Raw genomic sequence first — 20335 nt, 5'->3', positions numbered from 1 at the left:
CCCCTCAGGCAGGGCCGGACCCCGGCGCATCTCCCCATGCCCGCAGCAGCACCGGGGGCGCCGCGCCTCAGCCGAGGGATAACCCGGGGTGCTGAGGGATAACCCGGGGTACCGCGGCAGCTCTGCCGGGGCAGGAGAGGCCGCTCCGGGGAGGAAGGCGCCGATCCCGGCGCAGTCCGAACCCACCCGCCCGCGCCGCTCCCGCTCCGCCCGCGGCCATGGCGGCGCCGCCTCACCCGGCAACGGGACGCGCCGGCCGGGCCGCACCATCCGCCCCACCACGGCGGGGGGGGGAAGAGCGCATCCAGCGGGGGCCGAGCCCGCTCTCCGCCCGGTGCCGCCCGGCTCCTCCCCCCCGCGGGCGGTGGTAGCGGCGCGGCGGAAGGGGCGCGGCGCGGGCGCCATGGCGGCGGCAGGGCGGCCGCTGGCGCTGCTCACCAGCTGTGCCGCGGGCTTCGCGCCCGAGGAGCTCGTCAAACGTGAGTCGGGGCCGCCGCGGCGCCCAAGCGGGCGGAAGCAGGGGCCGCGGCTTGCCCGCGCCCGCGGGAATCGGGCTGGCGGCGGCTCCTTGCAGCCCCGGCCCTCAGCGGGGTTGTTTTCCCCTCAGGATCGCAGTTCTCCCCTCAGGGTCGCTGCCGTCCCCTCACGGTCTCAATATTCCCCTCGGGGTCGCTGCCATCCCCTCACGGTCTCAATATTCCCCTCGGGGTCGCTGCCATCCCCTCACGGTCTCAATATTCCCCTCAGGGTCGCTGCCGTCCCCTCACGGTCTCAATATTCCCCTCAGGGTCGCTGCCATCCCCTCACGGTCTCAATATTCCCCTCGGGGTCGCTGCCATCCCCTCACCGTCTCAATATTCCCCTCAGGGTCCCAGTTTTCCCCTCAGGATGTCATTTTTCCCGTCGAGGTCGCAGTTCTCCTCTCAGGGTCTCAGTCCCCCCCTCAGGCACGCAGCCCCGATCCCTTGCAGAAGGTGTCAGGAGCCTCCTTAGTGCTTTAAGGAAATCATTCACCGGTTTCTCAGTGCGGAAGGACTAAAAAGGAAAGCTAAAAATTCTGTGCGTTCTGCAGCTGGCAGAAGTGCAGATTACACTGCGTACCGAGTACGCAGAATTCGTTCAGTAGGAAGTGGTTTTCCTGGGAACCAGTTGCCATTTGTAGGGCTCAAAAGGCGAACAGAAGAATAAGATCTGATAGTAGAGGAAAGCAGGGTGGAATTTTTGGTGGTTTTAGAATCAAGGGACTCCCAGGAAGAAGCTGTTCAGAACTTGGTGGGTTCCTCGTGTGAGGACAGCGCTGGTTTTTAGGGCATTCATGAACACTTTGCTGTGTACATTGAGATTTAGAACTCAGCTCCCTCATCCCTTCTCTGGATTTGTTTCTATCTCTTCCTGAGCAATTCTTACTTAGGACCTTACCAAGCACAGTTCTGCCCCCAGCAACTGGTTCCCTCCACCTCATTAAAGCACATTTTGCAACAAAAATAACAGTATAAGATCTGCAGTCAAAGGCTCCTCTGCCAAAGCAGCTGCACGACATTGAATTATTTGAAGATTCCACACCAAAAAAATGTTACTAGCTTATTTTTGAGGAAGGTGTAAGCAAATTGGAAGGAATTATTCTAAGTTCCTCTAGGTTTCCTCTTTGATTTGAAACAGGTGGAAAAGGTATTTAACCTGAGAAAATCTTAAAAATTAACTTTTTTTTTTTTAACTGGTACTCACTTTGAAGTGTCTCAGCGTCCACTGCTCCCAGTAAAAACTGGAGTCTTGTCTGTGTGCTTTCTGGCTGGGTTACATTAAAACCCTCCTGAAAGAAATAAAACCATTTGATAAAATAAATCCCATCAGCATTTTAAGTCCCTGCTTTGTGTGACAAATGAAATGAAATCAGGTGCAGCAGATTGTAAAACCTCCAGGGACACTCGGGCAGGGATGGGAAGGGTTTGTGGGGTGAAACACCCTGTCACAGCTTCTCAGGCCAATTCCAAGACTTTTTCACCTGTTAAATAGAAACTGGCTTCAGGGTGAGAAGCAGCTGATGGTACATTTGCCAGATACATTTTTATTTGTTCAGGTTTCTGCGGGGTGCTCTGAATGCTTTAATTCCTGGGACACTTTTTGTGGCAAAACAAAACTATTCAAAGTGCTCAACACAGATCTGCCTGTTGTTATTGTGATATATTTGTCACAAAACAGCAGATAAGATCGGTTCAGTTCTCATGCTTTCTGATGTGATTGTTCTTCCTTTTCTTTCTGGATTTTTACCACTCCCCTCCTCCCCCTCCCCAGCCTCTTTGGGTTCTCTTTACTCCTCGGTGTAATTTGAGGAGTATTTTTGATGGTTTATTCCACCAGGTGGCTCTCAAGGCCCAGAATGTGGGAAGTGCTCCGTGTACCTGGCAGCTCTGAGGATGTGGGGCATTAATTCTTACACCACTTAATCTCAAAAACACCAGGAGGAGTGATCAATACCTTAATCCCTCTGGAGAAAAAAAAATTGCAAAAACAAAGTTTTAATAATGAAAAAAAGAGTTAATAATTACTAAGTACACAGTGTGCTAGAAATGCTTAAATATCACTTGGGTATGACAGAACAGGGAAATTACTGCAGGAGAGCTACATGTGGTTCTCTGATTATTGAACTCTTCTGAAAAGTTATTTCTGGTCTTCAGCTCCCCTTTTTCAAGAGCATTTGCACTTTCAGAAGACTTAAGACTCAGCATTAAAAGTGGGAAGGATTGTGAAATTTTACAATATTGCCACGTCCTCTCTTTTGTTCAAAAATCATTATTTCATTTCTCTTGTCTGTATGATACAATATGAAATTAAAAGCCAATATTGAAGTCAGGAAAACAAGCAAATATTTTTGTAATTAGCTGAAAATCACTTCCAAAAATATAGGTCATAACTATTGTCTACTTCGTTAAAAATTAATGAAGAAGGGTCACAACTGATGAGCTTGCTGAATGGTATAAGCCAGTGACTGAGTGCCTGGAAGTAATGAAAGTTTGGGAGTTCTGGAGCTGTGTGACAGCAGCCAGGACTGAGCCATGCTCTGATCTCCTGTGTCAGTTGCTCTTTAAAGGTTTTCTGATCCAAAAAGAGCAAAACCAGCCATGGGATAAAGCGGAGCAGGGGAATTACCTAGCAGATGTGTGATCTGAGTGCAGCCCAGAGCTGTGGGGCTGGAGCAGCCAGAATTGCCCTCACCCCATCCCCTGGGATGAGGCAGCTTTTACACACTGTGGGACACAAACCCAGCACGTGGATCCAGCAGCTGCTGGTAACTCTGAGAGCAGCATTTCAGGACACAGCAGGCACAGGATCCCCAGGGGAGCCTGAACTCAGGTTTTAGTGACACCAGGCAGCTCTGCCAGTGCCATGAGCGTTCCCAGGTGTGTTTGTTGTGCTGCAAATGGAGAATTTTTGCATTCCTGTCACCCAGGGAGCTGCTGGTGCAGGGCCAGGCTGTGCTCACACAGCGACTCCCGTGGTTTTCCAGCCTCTGCACTTCCAATGCCTGAGCACTCTCATATGAAAGAGAATTAACTCACTCATAACTCCAAAGGGCTCAGTTGGACAAGCCATCTCCTCTTGCCATATTAATTTGCTAGATCAATACTCTCTAAATTAGACACCAAACTATTCTGGCTGAATTTCCTGCTTTCATTAAAATCCAGGCTGTCTTAGAAAGAGATTTCTGGAATGCTGGGGTGGTAAATGCAACCCTTAAAACAAATTCCTGCATCAAATGAGAACTCAGGTGGAGTTGCAGTGTGTATTTCTTTTGTAGTCTCTGCTTGTTTGCTCTGAAGACCAAAATCTGATTGCTCCAAGTGACTATTTTGGGAGAACTCGTGGCAATCTGCTCAGTTCCCTGCCAGGAGTGATCAGGCTCTTGTGCAGCCATTCCTTACAACCCCACAAGCAGCCTGAGACACCACAAGTCTGAATCCTTTCACCAAGTTCCTGAAGCCCTTTGAGTTTAGTGTGCAACATCCAGTTTTACTGGGAGAGAAGTTTCACAGGGAATTGGCAAAACCCGGGGATGAGGGATGAGGGATGGGTAATCAGCAGCACAATGGGATGAAAGAAAACCCCTTAAAATACAGGAACAAGCAGCAGGTAATAGGAAATGGGACATGGCCTCATTCTAGCGGTGCTCTCAGACCTAAATTTGTCCATGAACTCTTAAAAAAAAAATCCCTTACAAAGCAAATGTGAAATTCATATCAGCTTTTGAAAACCTTTTTATAAAAAGTTCTTTGTATCCTTGTTAGGGTGACTGACCCAAGTGACTTCAGAGCTGATTTTCTTCCTCTCTAAGTCTTCCTGCTGATTTCCTGGGTTTCAGTCATTTCTGTGGACTCTTTTATTCTTAGCCTCTCATGGCACTGACTTGTAATTCTGGTAGCTCGGACTGATTTTAATTTAATTACTTATTTTTAACTGTCCAAACATTGATAAAGGGAAATATACATCATTCAAAACAAAACCTCTGAGAATACAAAGCTCAGAATCCAGGTTTGGTGGTGACTCAGGATCTGTTTCCCCCCAGCTCCAAAGTGAGGTGGGTAATCTCAGCATGGAATATCACCTGATTAAAGACCAATTACTCTGAAAACTAATTGCCATCCAAAAGAAAACAAAATAAAACTTGAACCTGGAAAAGTCATTTAGATGTGGCACTTCTTATTTTAAGAAACCCAGAGAGGAGATTCCTGTTTCATCCTCTTGAGTAGGAAATGGCTGCAGGTTTCTGTTTCCAAGGTCACATTTCTCTTTTAGATTTTGTCTCCTCCTCAGGGCTGCAAATAATCCTGGTTTACAACTCTCCCTGCCTCCTGCCCTGTGCTCATTCACCAGATCTATTTCTCAGCTTTGCAGTTCAGTTGTAAAAATCACTGCAGCCTTGGCAAGAAGGTTTTCCTGCCTTTTTACTAATAAGCTACAGATAAATTCAAATTCACCTCCAGACTGTTTGGGGAACAGCCTGTTCCAGCACCTCCAGGAACTCTCTCTCAGTACCTTAAAATACAAATCCTTGAAAAGCCATGTCCTTTATCCTTTAACTCTTCTGCTGCCCAAGGCAATTCTGGAAGACTCAAGTCCATTTTAGAAATAATTGACCCGTGTTCCAAAGTGTCCTTTCCCTCAGGGAATAATGGGATGCTCTAATTCAGCTCCAGGAGTGTTCCTGGGCAGGTTCCTCCCATAGCAAAGCACTGGACTTTAGTGATTGAGCTCCTACATGGAATTTAATGGGAATTACAAGTGAATTGTAGGTTTATTTTCTCATTAGTTACCTTTTGGGTTTTGGTCACAGTTAAACAGATCTTTACAGCATGCAAGGGCTGTGATAAAGTTTAGGTTTTCTCACCATACATCCTGTTTACAGGCACTGAGTTGGAGGTTAACACTTGGATAGGCATTTCCAGGAAAACAAAAGCCTTTCTGCACCTTCTGGGCTGTATTTCATATTGAAAACTAGAAAATAAACTCTTTTGAAAGCTGAGTAATAAAATCTGGGACAGAGTAACAAATTGAGTTGAATTTTTAAAGCTCTTCATTATATCCTGGTTTATTACAGTAAAGATGGATCGGTACTTTTCTAGACAAATTATGTTCTTGATGCTGGTTTTTAGCCTCGTCCTCATCCCTTTTCTTTCCTGCAGGTATCACAGGAAGAGATGACCTCACTGTGGGTGCAATAACAAGTGGAAGAGTGAATTTCTACCCCTGGACTATAGATAACAAATATTACTCTGCAGACATCCACCTGTGTGTGGTGCCAAACACATTCCACGTGACAGGGGAGATTGCTGAGGCCGTGCAGGCATTTATTGTGTACTTTGACAGCACAACAGTAAGGCTCTTCTGCTTCACCCTCCTGCTTTATCTCCCTACCACAGAGAGAACCAGAAATCACATTCTCCATCCATCCCCTTTAGGCTGTTCTAGTCATTGCCAGAAGGTCAATATTAAATGCTGAATGCTAAATTGCCCTGCTAACAGTAGCAGCAGTTTCCTTCTCTCTTATTGCTCTCCTCCAGCTGGAGAAAGGGCTTTTCAGGAGTCCTGATGCCACCATGGCAAATCCATCTCCAGCTTTATTCCCAGCTGGTGCTGCTTCTTAAAGGCTCCTTTAGCACAAAATTTAGGGAGCTAAACATAAATTTTACCTAACATTGTTTCTACTAAACCAGCAGCAGTGAAAAGTGGTTTAGCAGAAACCAGAAAGATTAAGACAGAAAAAAACCCCCAAAAAAACCCACCAAAACCTGTTAATTTATATAATTCAATTCTAATATTACTAAAAACTATAGTAGGATGTATTCCAAAGAATACTTTTCTTTTCCCCTGTAGAAGACTGGCCTGGAGGGTGTCTCAGAGTGGCTTCCCCTGACAGAAGAGTGGCTGCCAGAGGTGCTGATCCTGGTCTGTGACAGAGTCTCTGACAACGGTAGGAGACCCAAAGAACTCCCCTCCTCACCTAGAGCCATTAACCTGCATGATAATTAACTTCCTAATTACAGCAACCATTGCTTCTCAGGTCTGGGTGAGGCTGGCCTGCAGAGCTGCTGGAGCACAGGCAGGTGACTCTGGGGAGCAGGAGCTGAACCCTTCAGTGGGATGTGGTGAAAGCTGAAGCAGAATTCCAGCAGATTGCTCAGAGTCAGCTCTGTGCCCTGCTGCTGCAGGGGGACCCAAAGGAGTCCCTGCTGCTGGGCGTGCATCATCCTGCTGAAACATGGGCAGGGCTTGGTTGCTTAATTCCATTTTTTTTTTTGACATTTGGACACTGCACACACACATTTGCTGTGGTTCTAGACAACAGCAAGCTGGGACGTGCAGATGTGTCCCTGCAGCTTCATTCAGTGTCAAATCCAGAGTTAACAGGAGTCTTCATTCACACGTACGCTGTACCCCTGCAGAACCATTTGATTCTGCTCCTCAGTTCAAGGAGGTGTTTAACTCTCCATTTCCCTCAGTTCCAAGAAGGAGTTTAACTCTCTATTCTCCTCAATTCCAAGTAGGAGTTTAACTCCCTATTTTTGGAATCCACAGTGAATGGAGGATGATCCATGCCAGCTCCTATAACTTTCCCATACACTCCAGAACAAGCAAACAGCTTTGGGGGAATAAAACACAGCAAAATATTCTGATAAGTATGCTGATACTCAAATCTGCACCTTAAATACCCATGTTTGTCTCCCAATTTAGGTGTAAACAGACAGAAAGCTCAAGAGTGGTGCATCAAGCATGGCTTTGAGCTGGTGGAGCTCAGCCCTGAGGAGCTGCCTGATGAAGATGGTAGGTCTGCTGCTTCTCTTGCCATTTTGAGAATGAAAATTGCCCCAAAATAATCTTCTAAAAAAAGTTATGCCCCTTGCAGTTGTTGATGTGCCACATGATTACAGCTCCGGGTTGGTAGGGCTTAGTGTCAGCTGTAAAAGGTCAGGAGGAGGAGGAGGTTATTTCCTCTGAGAAATTCCATTTGTCCCCTCCCAAATCCAGCTGCTGTTTATGCAGCACCTACATAAAAATAATATCTGCTCCTTTTTCTGGCACTGCCCTAGGACTGCATTGTAACGTCAGAAGTTTATATTCCACTTGGAAAATCAATCTAAAGAAACATTTTGCTGCGTGAGGGCAGAGAAATTCTGGTTTTAAAAAGACATCAAAACTGTTTTATACTCTCTTGGTACAAACGGTGACATGATAGGCTGAAAATGGCAGGTTGTTAAAAACATTTCAGAGCAACACGAGCTGTTACACAGGAAATAAACCAGTTTCAGAATCACTGGCTGCCCAACATTTATAACTTGGAAAGAAAAAAACCAAACCAAACCAACCCAGCAAGAAGAGTCAGAAGTGTGATGTTCCACTCTTGAAAAGTGACTGTGCATTTCCTGACAGCCTTATCAGCATCAGCTTTATCTCCTCACTTCAGTGACACAGAAAAGCATTTACACCTCACCTCTCTGGAATAAAATGAGATAACTGAGAGGAATTAGTCACTAACATTTGCTCTATTTCAGGTGCTCCAAGCACACTGCAGCCACCAAAAATAATTCACTATAAAATCCTCAGCTAGAGCACATCCCATCCCTTCCCCCCTTTAAAAGCCTGCTAAAATTGGATCTTGAGTAGCTGAGAAGTTCCCTCTCTCCCCACCAAGCCTTTAAAAATGTTTCCTTTTTTTGTTTTAGTCAAGGAGGGAGATTCACAGCTTTGATTCACAGAAACTGGGAAAATCAGAATCGAAGACTCCTTAGACTAAACAAATACCAAGTGCTCTAAAAATAGGAACCTTAAATCAAGTTATTTTTCTATAATTGTTGTAAAGAACAAGCCCTTTACCATTTAAATAATGGGAATAATAACAACTCAGGATGTTAATTCTTGGACTATTGGGATACATGTTCTTTCCTTGCTGTTTAATCTGGTAGTTGATTCACTGTGACTCATGCAGAGGAGGAACTGTGTTCCACTGAGTAACTTATTTACCCCACAAACATTCTGGGTGAGTTACAAAAGGCACAACAGATGCTGTAAACACGCTGGGCCAATCTCTGTTCAAAATTCTGACATTTCAGGCAGCTCATCTCAAATAAACTGGAATTTTGGTTTTGACTCATTGTCAGTTGTTTGCACGGTCAGGACCAGAGCTCCAAACTGAGACTCTTGGTAATGACTCTGATATCAAAGCAAACAGCAGCATCACAGAGGGCAAAAAAATCTGATTTCAGCCTGAAATTCATTTCTGAAGGCAGTTTCAATTACTGCACCTGTCCCTGAGTCACTTGAGTTTGATTTCTGAACAATCACATTTTTGTACCCAAAGGATTGTTTGGGGTTTTGTTTCCCTTTGTCAACCTGCACAAACATGGGAAGCTGACTAAACTGAGGAAATGGGAAAACTGACTTGATCCAAAGTGGTGTCAGATCTTTTCAGTAAAGGAATTAAAATCTGAATAATGCTTTCCCTGAGCTTTCAAGTTCCTGTAATTCCCCGGATTACTGGAACTTTTGGAGATAGATATTGTGGGGACAGCTTTACAATATTCCTCTCCATTTTTTACAGCCATCACACCCTTTTTAAATGGTTGTCACATGTTCTTTACTTTCCAAAAGAAAGAAAAATAATTTTAATACCTATTTTCTAATACATTTCTATGCCTTACAGCATTGTAAAAGATCCAAGTTCCTTTATCTGTTACCATAAAACTTACTCAGATGTCACTTAATGTAGGCCTCCTGCTAAATATTTAATAAAAAGACTTTAGATATCTGCAGAATGCTGAGCTCACAGTTCATTATCCCTGGGAGTTCAGCCCAGGAAGAGGCATTAATTTACATTTACTTGGCTTCTCATGAATCAAAGGCGAAAAATCCGCGTTTTGTACCAGGGGCAGAATTTATAATGACCGAGAGAAGACAGGACAGGCCTTCAGCCCCACCTCTGGAGGCATGTCAGGGATTTTTGAGTTGTTTTGAGGAGTTTTTAGAGTCACTCTTTGTGTTTTGGTGCAGATGATTTCCCCGAGTCCACCGGAGTGAAGCGCATCGTGCAGGCGCTCAACGCCAACGTCTGGTCCAACGTGGTCATGAAGGGGGGTAGGTGGCCCTGGGGCCTCCCCTGAGCCCTGCAGGAGCTCCAGCTGAGCAGCTGCATCAGCACGGACACAGCTGGAGCTCTCTGGCTCCTTCCCCAGGGAACAGGAGGGTTCAGGCACTGCCTTCATCCCCGCTCGGGGTCCTGATGAACTCAGGGGCAGTGGGGGAGGCTCAGCACACAGCCCTGCCATGCTCTGGCTTGGGAGGGACCCTAAAGCTCATCCTATCCCCTATCCCAGGCTGCTCCAAGCTCATCCAGCCTGGCCTTGGACACTTCCACCCACAACTTCTCTGTGCCAGGGCCTCACCACCCTCACAGGAAAGGATTTCTGTGTGAAACTTCCTCCTGTTCCCTCTCTACTTTGACTTAAATATTCCATTAATTCTGCAGGTTGCAATGAAAACTCAAAGTTTGTTCCCCCAAACTCTAATAGGAAATAGGTTGTAATTATCAGCTTTAGCAGATTGGTAGATGATTCAGTGTAGAAGTAAAGGTTAAATTCCACATTTGTTGTAGGGAATTTTTGTTGGTTTTTTAAATTTTTTAAACTAGGGATGAGGTTTGGTTAAGGAGCTGTGTCAAACATTTAAGAATTATTTTTGCTAAAGAAAACCCCATTTGAGTACATGGAGACAACAAAATTTTGACAACAGTGCAAAAAAATGGGCAACCCCAGATAATTTCCTGAGAAAGCTGATTATCAGGTAGAGCTAGAATTTTGGAAAAATCACTTCAGCCTTAGACTCATCAGAAAAGGAAATGCTGTTGATGCAAGTGTAGATCCTTCCATTTACTTGAAAACCTTTATTTATCTTTCTAACCACACAAACTGCTGCAGAAAATGTAGGAAGATGAAACTCTTTATAAGTTCTTGGCTTGAAATTCCTTGTTCACAAAGCCTCATCCCACCGTCCAACGCCTCTCTGCTCCCTGATGTCCCATTTCCCACTGCTGTGGTTTCCCCCTTTCTACAACAATTAACTGTGGGATGATTTAAAGCACTGAGAGGCTGCTGGTAATTTCTGTGCCTGCAAGGTGCTTGCTGGGACTCAGCGAAACCAGGATGAGAATTATTAAACTCCCTTTTTTAATGCAGCTTTTTGAGGATTTCTTATTCAGAACGCAGGTTCAGGTGGGGTCTGATTCAGTGTAACCATTGCAGAGAACCAGGTAACCTTGGCAGACGGTGTCAGGTTAAAAATAGAGTTCTTTTAACAACATATTTCCTGTGTTTGGCAGATGCCACCTTACAGAGCAGCAGAATTTAGTCACACCTTCAGTTCTTCACAGGGGGGAAATCCCTGCGCATCACTGGTGTGCTCTGGAAAGGTCAAACTCCTTGAAAAATCCAGATTTTCTCTGCACTGCACCAACCCCACACAGCACTGCTGCATCACCACAAACCCCTCAGGAAGTGAGCTATATTTGGAAGGTGTTGCAGCCTGACTGTGCCTTCAAAGAGAAATCATTGAGCTCATTGGGCTTAAAATAAAACCTTTTACAACCTGTAACATATCTTTTGTTTTCAACTTCCTCCAGATCCTAGAAACTGGCGGCCATGTAAATCCAACTTCAGCTTTTCCACTGAATGACCTGCAATTCCTGGCTGGTTAAAAACCATGCAGGGAAGAGTTAGCAGAGACCTTAAAGAGAGTTCCAGTAGTAAATGTGTAGTAGCAAAGACTCATAGCACTGTTAGGTGTAGCTCAAAAACCTATTTCCTTGAGAATTTAAATTTGCAGACAGAGGAGGAATACCTTTTTTCAAGCACAAACATCAAGCCCGTATTATTTCATTGCATTGAGCCCCAACACAATTCTTCTGGAGCTGCAGGTTTTTTCACACAGCTCTTAGTTAAAATTTGAAACTTCAGATTTTTTTCTCTCATACAGATCCATAAAAAGGATTTTTAAATGCAACACAGTTGAATTAGAACCAAGTTTCCATCAAGTGACCGATCCCAGGTGCTTTGTGAGGAAATAGAGCAGCATTATCTCTGCTCAAAGCCAAAGATACACTCTTACCTGGGAGTCTCCCAGGAACAAATCCTCTCTGGAGCTGGTGTAAAGTTGGTTCTTGGAGCTCCCTTCAGCCTCTGGAAGTTTTCTTGTGCAGGAGAGCATAAGGGATTCTCCAGGGAACACATTTCCCTCCCCACAGAGGTGTTAAACTGCTGTTGCCTCCTCTGTCCCTGCAAGAGCCTCTGTGACAAGAAGAGAAACCATTTCCAGCCTTCTGAAAGCGGCTTCTCAGCTTCTCCTGCTTAAATCCCAGCTTGAGTGAGCCCAGGTGAAGCTGCTGACCTCAGGTGGGGCCAGGAATGAGCCTGGCTCTAATCACAGCCAATTAACCTGATTTAGGGAGGCCATTTAAACAAAGGGTGAGTTTTGATGTGTTAATTCCAGGTTTATGTGTAAGGATCACCATGTGTCAGCTGGAGACAGACCGGAGGAATGATAGGTACAGGCAGTGGAAAACACTTGGCTATGAAACAGGAATCTGGGAATGCTGAATCCATGTTCAGAGCATCAGGAGTGATTCCTGTGAAACTACATGCAATCATGGAATGGTTTGGGTGGGAAGGGACCTTAAATCCCATCCCATTCCACCCTGCAGGGACACCTCCCACTGTCCCCGGCTGCTCCAAGCCCCAGTGTCCAACCTGGCCTGGGACATTGCAGGGCTCAGGGGCAGCCACAGCTGCTCTGGGCTCCATCCTAGCCACTGACTCCTCCAAGAAGGGGGATGAGCTAATTCTTGGCTTTGCTGCCTTGAGAACACTGTGTAAGGCATCACCCACTTCCTGAATTGCACCCACAAGTTGAAATAACTTCTACATCCAATAAAAGGAGTTTATAGGAAGGGATTTTCAAGGGTGTGCCTGCAATCAAGTGTTGTGTCTGCCTCCTCCCTACCCAGGGACAAAAAGCTGCTGTTCAGAGATCCCTGCTGCACCTTCCAGGCTTTTCAGAAAGGGGGTGACATTTGTGATAATTCTGGCTGAGCTTCTGTGGTGTTGGAGGAGGGAATGTGGAGCCACCGCCGTTTTCCTGCACAGGATAAACTCTAATCCCAGCTAGGATCGAGCTCCATGATTAGATCACTGCATCCACCCCTCTGCCAGTGTGGGAATGTTCTCTCTCCAGGACATTCTGCACTGCAGTGTCCAACCTTGCTCCAGATGACTCAGAAATTGGCTCCATGTCCATCCTCACAGCTTCCCTAAAGCCAGCTCTCTGCTCAGCCCCATGGAACTTGGGGAAGCTGCTTTGCTTTGGGATGCAAATCCCAAACTTTGATCCTCCAGTTCCTGTCCACTGACCTGACAGACTTCATGGGCAGCTGAACGTTTTCCAGGGAATTCCTTCAGCTCCACTGATTCACTTCTCCCCACCCCTTTGGCCAGGGATCTGTCAAAGCAGCAAAAGGGGATAAAGCAGAGCCAGTGGCCCCAAATACCTGCCGGGGCTGGGGCAGAACAGATCAGCTGCAGGAGCAGGGGGCAGGGAATGGGGGCTCAGGATTGGGATGTGTTTGTGTCAGTGCTGGATGGGCTCAGTTACACATCCAGCCCCTCAAAAGGAGAGTCTGGAGAAATGGCAAGGAAATTTGGACAGAGCATCCCAGTGACGTCACCTCCACAGTTGAGTCTAGAGCTTAGTCATGAGCGTAATAATTCAGAACATACTTCTTTTAAAAAGTAATATTAAATCTTTCTTCTGGCAGAAGTCATTGTTTCCTGGCTATTTCTGGTACAAAAACTTCACATTATTTCAGTTTTAGTTGACTGAAATACAAAGGTTTGCAGAAAAATCTCCCGAGTGCCTTGTCTAACTGCAAATATTTACTGCTCACTGCAGGGCCAGTTTGTATTGAGTAGTAAAGTGACTTAGAAAAGCCTGACTTAGTAAAAAACACCTCATCATATCACCCATTATGCACATAGCTTTATATAAAACAGCTTTTAAAATACAACCAGTTTAAATTAAAAATACTGCACCACATTTATTATCTTAGATGACTCTTTAGGTTTCGAAATCACTTTTTAGGTTGGGTTTTAAAACAGCATTGAGATACACCCTAGGCCAGCAGTGGGGAGAAACCCTGGATTTGATGGATGAATCCACCCAGGAATTCTGAATTAAATATTGAACAAATTTTCTTTGCCATTATTGTCATGCTCAGCCTGTTCAGACAACGTGTGAGCAAAAGTTCCCATTTCCTTTCCTGAATCCAACCCCAAACTTGGCGCTGCTGCCCATGGAGGTTAAACCTGGGCACAGGAACAGCAAATTCTGCTGCTGGATTTTCCAGCTGCTCAGATCCTAATGGAGCAGACTTCCAGCAAGCTTCTAAAAGATCCCACATCTCCTGTGCCTCACACATCTCATCCCTGGGAGAAATATTTCGCAGCAAACGTTGCTAACACAGTTTAAAGCTTAGAGCTGATGTGAAATTCCTGCTAAAAATCTGTTTTCAAGTGCACTGGCAGTTCTCCGTGGTGCTGTGAAATACTCCCACTTGGCCAGTCCCAGCATTTGCAGTAATTTTGTGCTTTGTTTGCAGACAGGACCCAGGGCTTTGGTCTCCTCAGCACCTTGGCAGGAGCAAACAGGAGCCGTGGCTGTGAAGAGACCCCGGAGACAGAAGTAAACAATAATTCCAGTAATTCCAGCAATTCCTGCTCTGCTCAGGCCTTCCCTTATCCATGGGCTGGTGCCTGGGACCTCCCCACTGTGCCATGGAGGAAAGAGCACTAAAAGCTCATTCAGGATGGGTTTGATTATATCCAAATTATCCCCTTTTGGGCAGAACAAAACCTGTCATCTCATGGTGTTATTGGAAAAACCCCCAGCAAATCCATCCTGAAATCCCTTCATGCAGCACCAGTTTCCAGTGTTGCAGAAGTGGCTTTTCATGGCAGTAACACCGAGATAAAAGTGCAAGGTTTGGAAGGAAAAGCAGGTGATGGATACTGAAATGTCTTTGTTTCCTGACAGTCCAACCCATCCCCAGGAGACAGGGAAGAATCCCAGCTGGATGGTGGAGAGGATGGAGCTGGCACAAACAGCCTGGAGCCCGACAGTGCTGCAGGTGAGCTGGGAGCATCCACACCTGGCAGGGCCGGGCCCACGGAGCCCCCCTGGCTCCTGCTCAGGGCAAAGTGGGGCACAAAGGCACCGCCAGGCCCAGCAGAGTCCTTCAATCACTGCAGCATTCCAGGAGATGGGATTTCCTTACCAGCTCCGTGTGAGATCTGAGTGTGTGTTGTGGTCTCATCACTCCTGCATTCACTCTGTGGCTGTTTCTGGACAGATCATTCTGGAATCGGCAAGAAACCTTCAATACTGGATGAGCTCATACGTAATGTGTCACAGGATCATGGAATCTGGGATATTTGGGGTTAGAAGGGACTTAAAGCTCATCCCATCCCATGGGCAGGGACATCTCCCACTGTCCCAGGCTGCTCCAAGCCCCAATGTCCAGCCTGGCCTTGGACACTTCCAGGGATGGGACAGCCACGGCTTCTCTGGGAAAATGTGCCAGGGCCTGCCCTCCCTCGCAGGGAGGAATTTCTTCCATAAAATTAATCAGCCCTCTAACAATCCCATCATTTGTCTGTCTGAGCAATCAGTAAATTAAATCAGTAAAATAAAATTCTTACGACACCGGAATTTACAAATGGGATTTGCAGCTGTTAAAATCCTGGTTTTTCTGCTGAGAAACCAGAATCATTTCTCTTCAGCCAAGCTGTGTTTCAGATCCCATGCTGGATATGGACATCCAGGAGCTGGCCAGCCTGACCACCAGGGATGGAGACCTGGAGAACTTCGAGAGGCTCTTCTCAAAGCTGAAAGAAATGAAAGGTAACGCACCAGGAGAGATGGACCTGAGCTCTGGCACCTCCTGCAGGGGCTCAGAGAGAGCCAGGAGTGACTTGGGAAGCTCTGAAATTCCTCTTCTCCTGCCTCAAGTCCTTAAGAAGTAGCTGCTCTTTCCATTCATTTGCCCTTCATCTTGATAATGCTCTTGAAATCAGCAAATATTGCTCTGGGAGTTGCCTAAATGTGCAGGAGGTGCTCAGGGAATTCCCAAATCCAGGCACAGGAGTTGTTCCTGTCCCTGTCACTCGTGAGCCTCACATCCCAAATCCTCTCCTTCCCACAGACAAAGCTGCCACGCTGCCTCACCAGCAGAGGAAGCTGCACGCGGAGAAGGTGAGCCTTGGGAATTGGGGTGGAAATCAGGAAAATGGGGTTTTTTTCTTTCCCAGCCACAGTTTCTGCTCGTGATGAGTTCCTGGATTTAGAGCAGGGAGAACAAACCACACAGTCCTAGGGAAGACTTGTCAGGTATCTCCCCAAAATTGAATAACCTGGAAGTTTGAAATACCAGGAAATCCCGGAGCAGTTTGGGTTGGAAGGGACCCTGAAGATCATCTCATCCCACCCCACTGCCATAAAAAAAGCCTTTTCCCTGTGTGAATTCTGAGCTGAAAGCCCTGCAGCCACTGGTGGTGCTGGCCACCCTCCACAAGCCAATGGAAAAGTCTGGATCTCCTGGAAAATGTCACGGTGCCTAAAATCGCTCAGGTTTGGTATCACAGGTGCCTCCCATGACCTGAATCGTTGCTGAAATTCCTTCAGCTCAGGGAGGCTGTGCTGCACTTCCACACCTGGTGGCCAGATTTAGCTGCTGCTCAGTTTCTGCTCTTTGGCTGGGAAATACAAAATCTGCAGTCATTTGATGGGAATTTTCTCCCTTTCCCATCTTTTCTTTTTTTTTTTGCCATTGTAGGTGGCCAAAGCCTTCTGGATGGCGATTGGAGGAGACAGGGATGAGATTGAAGGTCTCTCCTCAGATGAAGAGAACTGAATTCCTCTGTAGCTGGGAGTGCCAGAGCAATCCCAAAGGAACGAGCCTTCCCTGAATTAGTGTTCATTGCCAAAAACCCCATTTAGCTGTAGCTGCTTCCCTTGGTGACAGCGTTCCCCATATTCCACATTCCACAGCATCTCCTGGCTCCAGAGGCTTTGGCTGATTGTCCTTTCTCCTCTCCCAGAGGACTCTGGAAGGTGACACGTGTGTGGCTCAAGGAAATAGTGATGAGTTGACATTTTTCAAATGAACATTTCTTATGATTTCCTCCCTGAGGTTTAAATAAACAAACGTGCTCCCAGTTATCTCTGCACACAGGGCTGGGGCTTGGGAAGTGACTCCTGAATTCCAGACTCCAGTTTTCAGCTGTAGGGCTCTGGGGTGGTTTCATGGAGCTTTTCCCAGTTGAGCCTGAGCAGATGTGGATGAGCCATGAGGAGGAAGAGCTGAGCTGTGCCCTGTGGGCGAGGCAGTGCCAGCGCTCCCTCCTGCCAAGTGCCAAAGCCATGACAAGTGGCCCTGGGCTCAGATCCTGTTTGGATTTTGCCTGTGTGAGGATGGGAGCCTTCCCTGGAATGTCAGGTGTTGTCCACACTCTCTGCATTCCCATTAGAAACTCAACTTGGGATGAAATGCCAGATTGCAGCTGCGGCTCCAGGGGTGGAATCCCCTGCCCAAAGCCGCTCCGAGGCCTGGCAGAGTGCACAGAGCTGCTCTGGGGAGCTCTGGCCTCAGTTCCCAGCCCTGCATCCCAAAGCTCAGTGCGCACACTGCTGTGTGTCCACCCGGCACAGGGTTCAGGAGGAATTCCCTTTCCCTGGATTGAATCCACGTCCACAGCGGCACAGGGCACAGCCCCTCTGGAATGACGGCGTGGAAGGAATGTGGAGCCTGGTGAGAGCAGGAGGACAAAGGGGAAATGCCACCCTGGCTGCTCCTCTGCGACAGCCACAGGCAGTGATCAGTGGGAAGAGGATCCAGCAGATTCCCATATGGAAGAGTCTGGCCCTAAGAAACTTTTCCTTCTCCATCTGAAAACCCACCCTTGTGAGCGCCCTCAATCAGGAATTTCACAATGAACTTTTCCAATGTCCCCACAATTCCCCAGGATGAGTCTGCCATCAATGATTGGGTGGCTTTACATCCTGCAGCCACTTCCACAGAGCTCCCTAAACTCCCTTCTGAATGATGAAGCAAAAGTGAACGTCAACCATCAGTTCCTTGGAATGCTGGGAATCATTTCCTGGGCTAAAGCTGCAGCCTTTAAGGACAAGGACTGAAGCCTCCCTGGCAGTTTGGGAAGTGTTTCTCAGCTGAAGCCTGAGCAGGAGCTGCCCCACGGTGAAACTCCGGGTTTGGGAAGAATCCTGGAATACAGGGACACCTTCCCAACCAGCTGCTGGGCCTTGCTGTGACTCCTCCTCCCATTCTCCACGTTTTTCCCAGCACAGAGGATGTAACACAGACCTGGAGGTGCCTCATTCCAGGTTTCCACGGTGGTTTCATGGTAGTTGAAGATTTCTTTCTGCCCTTTCTAAATCCTTGTTGTGCAATGGAGATAAATGGCCACAGTGCCAAGGGAATAGAGGGGAGGCAGTGAGGAAAACAACTGCCTTGGACGCTTTATAGAAACCCATTCTTTAGACATGTGATAGAGATGTGACTTTTTAAATTTAATGAGATCATATCAATTAAATCCAGTGCTTTGCTGCCTTTTTATGAGGTAGCAGCAGCTCATTGCCATCCTCAGAACTCTTTCAAACATGATTTATTGTAAATATGGGTCTTGTGGGGGCACAAATCACGGAGGCAGGAAGTGTGGCTGGAGACACTGGGAAATAATTTAAGGATCCTTTGAGGTTGTTGTGTTGTGGTTTAAAATCAAGGTTTACTTTGCTGGTGGTTATTTTTTTGTGGGGGTTGTTTGGGGTTTTTCGGAAGAGACCCTTTGGTTTTGGCGACAGAATTTCTTTACAAAGTAAGAAGTTACAGAAATGAATAAAGGGGGCATTAGTGGAAAAGCAAAGCTGTGTCTGTCACTCGCTTCCTCTTTGTGTAGCAACAACAAAAGAATTCCCAGTTGGTTTCCACAGAATCCCGGAGTGGTTTGGGTTGGAAGTGCCCTTAAAGGCCACCCGGTCCCACTGTGCCAGGTCTGACATCCATGTCCCAGCTGGGAGCTCCAGTTCCAGAGCTGCTGCTGCTGCTGCTGCAGCATTCCCAATCCTGGGCTCCCATTCCCAGTCCTGACTGCCGTTCCCAATCCTGGGCTGCCATTCCCAATCCTGGGCTGCCATTCCCAGTCCTGGGCTGCCATTCCCAGTCCTGGGCTGCCATTCCCAATCCTGGGCTGCCATTCTCAATCCTGGGCTCCCATTCCCAGTCCTGGGCTGCCATTCCCAGTCCTGACTGCCGTTCCCAATCCTGGGCTGCCGTTCCCAGTCCTGGGCTCCCATTCCCAATCCTGGGCTCCCATTCCCAATCCTGGGCTGCCATTCCCAATCCTGGGCTGCCGTTCCCAGTCCTGGGCTCCCATTCCCAATCCTGGGCTCCCATTCCCAATCCTGGGCTGCCATTCCTAATCCTGACTGCCATTCCCAGTCCTGGGCTCCCATTCCCAATCCTGGGCTGCCATTCCCAATCCTGGGCTGCCATTCCCAATCCTGGGCTGCCATTCCTAATCCTGACTGCCATTCCCAGTCCTGGGCTGCCATTCCCAATCCTGGACTGCCATTCCCAATCCTGGGCTGCCATTCCTAATCCTGACTGCCATTCCCAGTCCTGGGCTGCCGTTCCCAGTCCTGGGCTGCCATTCCCAGTCCTGGGCTGCCATTCCTAATCCTGGGCTGCCGTTCCCAGTCCTGGGCTGCCATTCCCAGCTCAGCATTCCAGAGTTCCTGCAGCTGAAGCTCTGGGATGGCAGAGACTTCCCTGTCACCAGCTTTGGCCTGAACCACATTCCCGGCAATGGGAATTCAGGAATTCACTCTTTACTTTGGCCGAGGCTTTGAGGTTTTTAATTCTCCCGCTGCCCATTTCCAGCGGGACACCGGGATCCGGGTGACCACCAGCAGAGCCCCCGGCTCCACACGGATTCCCTGCAGCCTGCTCCAGCCCTGGCAAGCCCAGCACAAAGCCTGGACCAGACCCTTCATTACCACATGGCTGGAAAGCCGAGTGGAAAAAGTGTTCTCGCCAATCCTGTCAGGAAAAACAACCCAAGAGCAGAGAATTCCAGCGGAACCCTCGGGGGGCCGTGAGGAGTTCACAGCACGGATCGCCGTGTGCCTTGGCTCCTTCCCGGGGCTCTTCAGAGAGCGCCTGCCCCGAGGCGATGGAATGCCAGGGATCTGTCACTGTCCCCGCGGTGCCACCTGCCCTGCCCCTGTCCTCATCCAGGGGCTGCTGGAATTCTGCCCCCGGGCATCGCGAGACCAGGGCTCAGCACGGAATTCCAGCCTGGAATCTGTTCCTTCAGGTTTTTCTCCAGGATTTACTGGCTGGACTCGTGTCTGCAGCTCGTCCATGGAGGCGCGGCAGGAATTCAGGGTCTGCTCATGACAGGACGCTGCGGGCCGAGCAGGGAATGCTCCTCTGCAGCTCCTGCTCTCCTGAGCTGATAACAGCGTTCCCCGATTCCCTGAGGTGATAACAAAGCTCCCCAATTCCCTCAGCTGCTAACAGTTCCCCAGTTCCCAGCCCTATGGTGGAATTCCAGTGGCAGTTTGAACCCGTGAATGCTCAGCTGTGTCCGACTTCTCCAGGAACTGGAGCACAGAACTCCACTTCTACTCACCCTCGAGTCCTGTCAGTTAAAAGAACTAAATGCAA

General features: G+C 47.7%; 2 protein-coding genes across 3 annotated transcripts in view; one reads left to right on the top strand and one right to left on the bottom strand.

Annotated features, from left to right (window-relative positions):
* IQCH (IQ motif containing H) overlaps nucleotides 1-11847 on the bottom strand; it is a 63379-nt gene extending 51532 nt beyond the window's left edge. The window contains exons 1-2 of the mRNA XM_066196649.1: nucleotides 11650-11847; nucleotides 1726-1810 (exon numbers count right to left, since the gene is read on the bottom strand). The gene's annotated coding sequence lies outside the window, so the exon portion shown is untranslated. The remainder of the gene's footprint in view (nucleotides 1-1725; nucleotides 1811-11649) is intronic.
* On the top strand, nucleotides 386-18530 carry AAGAB (alpha and gamma adaptin binding protein). Of its 2 annotated transcripts, XM_066196652.1 has the most exons (10): nucleotides 386-479; nucleotides 5679-5869; nucleotides 6370-6466; nucleotides 7228-7317; nucleotides 9541-9624; nucleotides 14192-14274; nucleotides 14626-14719; nucleotides 15388-15492; nucleotides 15794-15843; nucleotides 16424-18530. In XM_066196652.1, exons 1-10 carry the CDS (start codon nucleotides 404-406, stop codon nucleotides 16499-16501), a joined length of 948 nt encoding a protein of 315 aa, XP_066052749.1. In that variant the 5' UTR covers nucleotides 386-403; the 3' UTR covers nucleotides 16502-18530. The 2 variants fall into 2 exon arrangements, with proteins under 2 accessions (XP_066052749.1, XP_066052747.1); XM_066196650.1 differs by lacking the exons at nucleotides 15388-15492; nucleotides 15794-15843; nucleotides 16424-18530 and adding an exon at nucleotides 14841-15373.
* The last annotated feature ends 1805 nt before the right edge of the window (nucleotides 18531-20335 follow it).

This window comes from Chamaea fasciata, unplaced genomic scaffold, assembly GCF_029207755.1.
Source record: "Chamaea fasciata isolate MVZ Bird 193981 ecotype frontalis unplaced genomic scaffold, bChaFas1.0.hap1 SCAF_14, whole genome shotgun sequence".
Classification (NCBI taxonomy): domain Eukaryota; kingdom Metazoa; phylum Chordata; class Aves; order Passeriformes; family Sylviidae; genus Chamaea; species Chamaea fasciata.
This window is presented reverse-complemented; position numbering and strand designations above follow the sequence as displayed.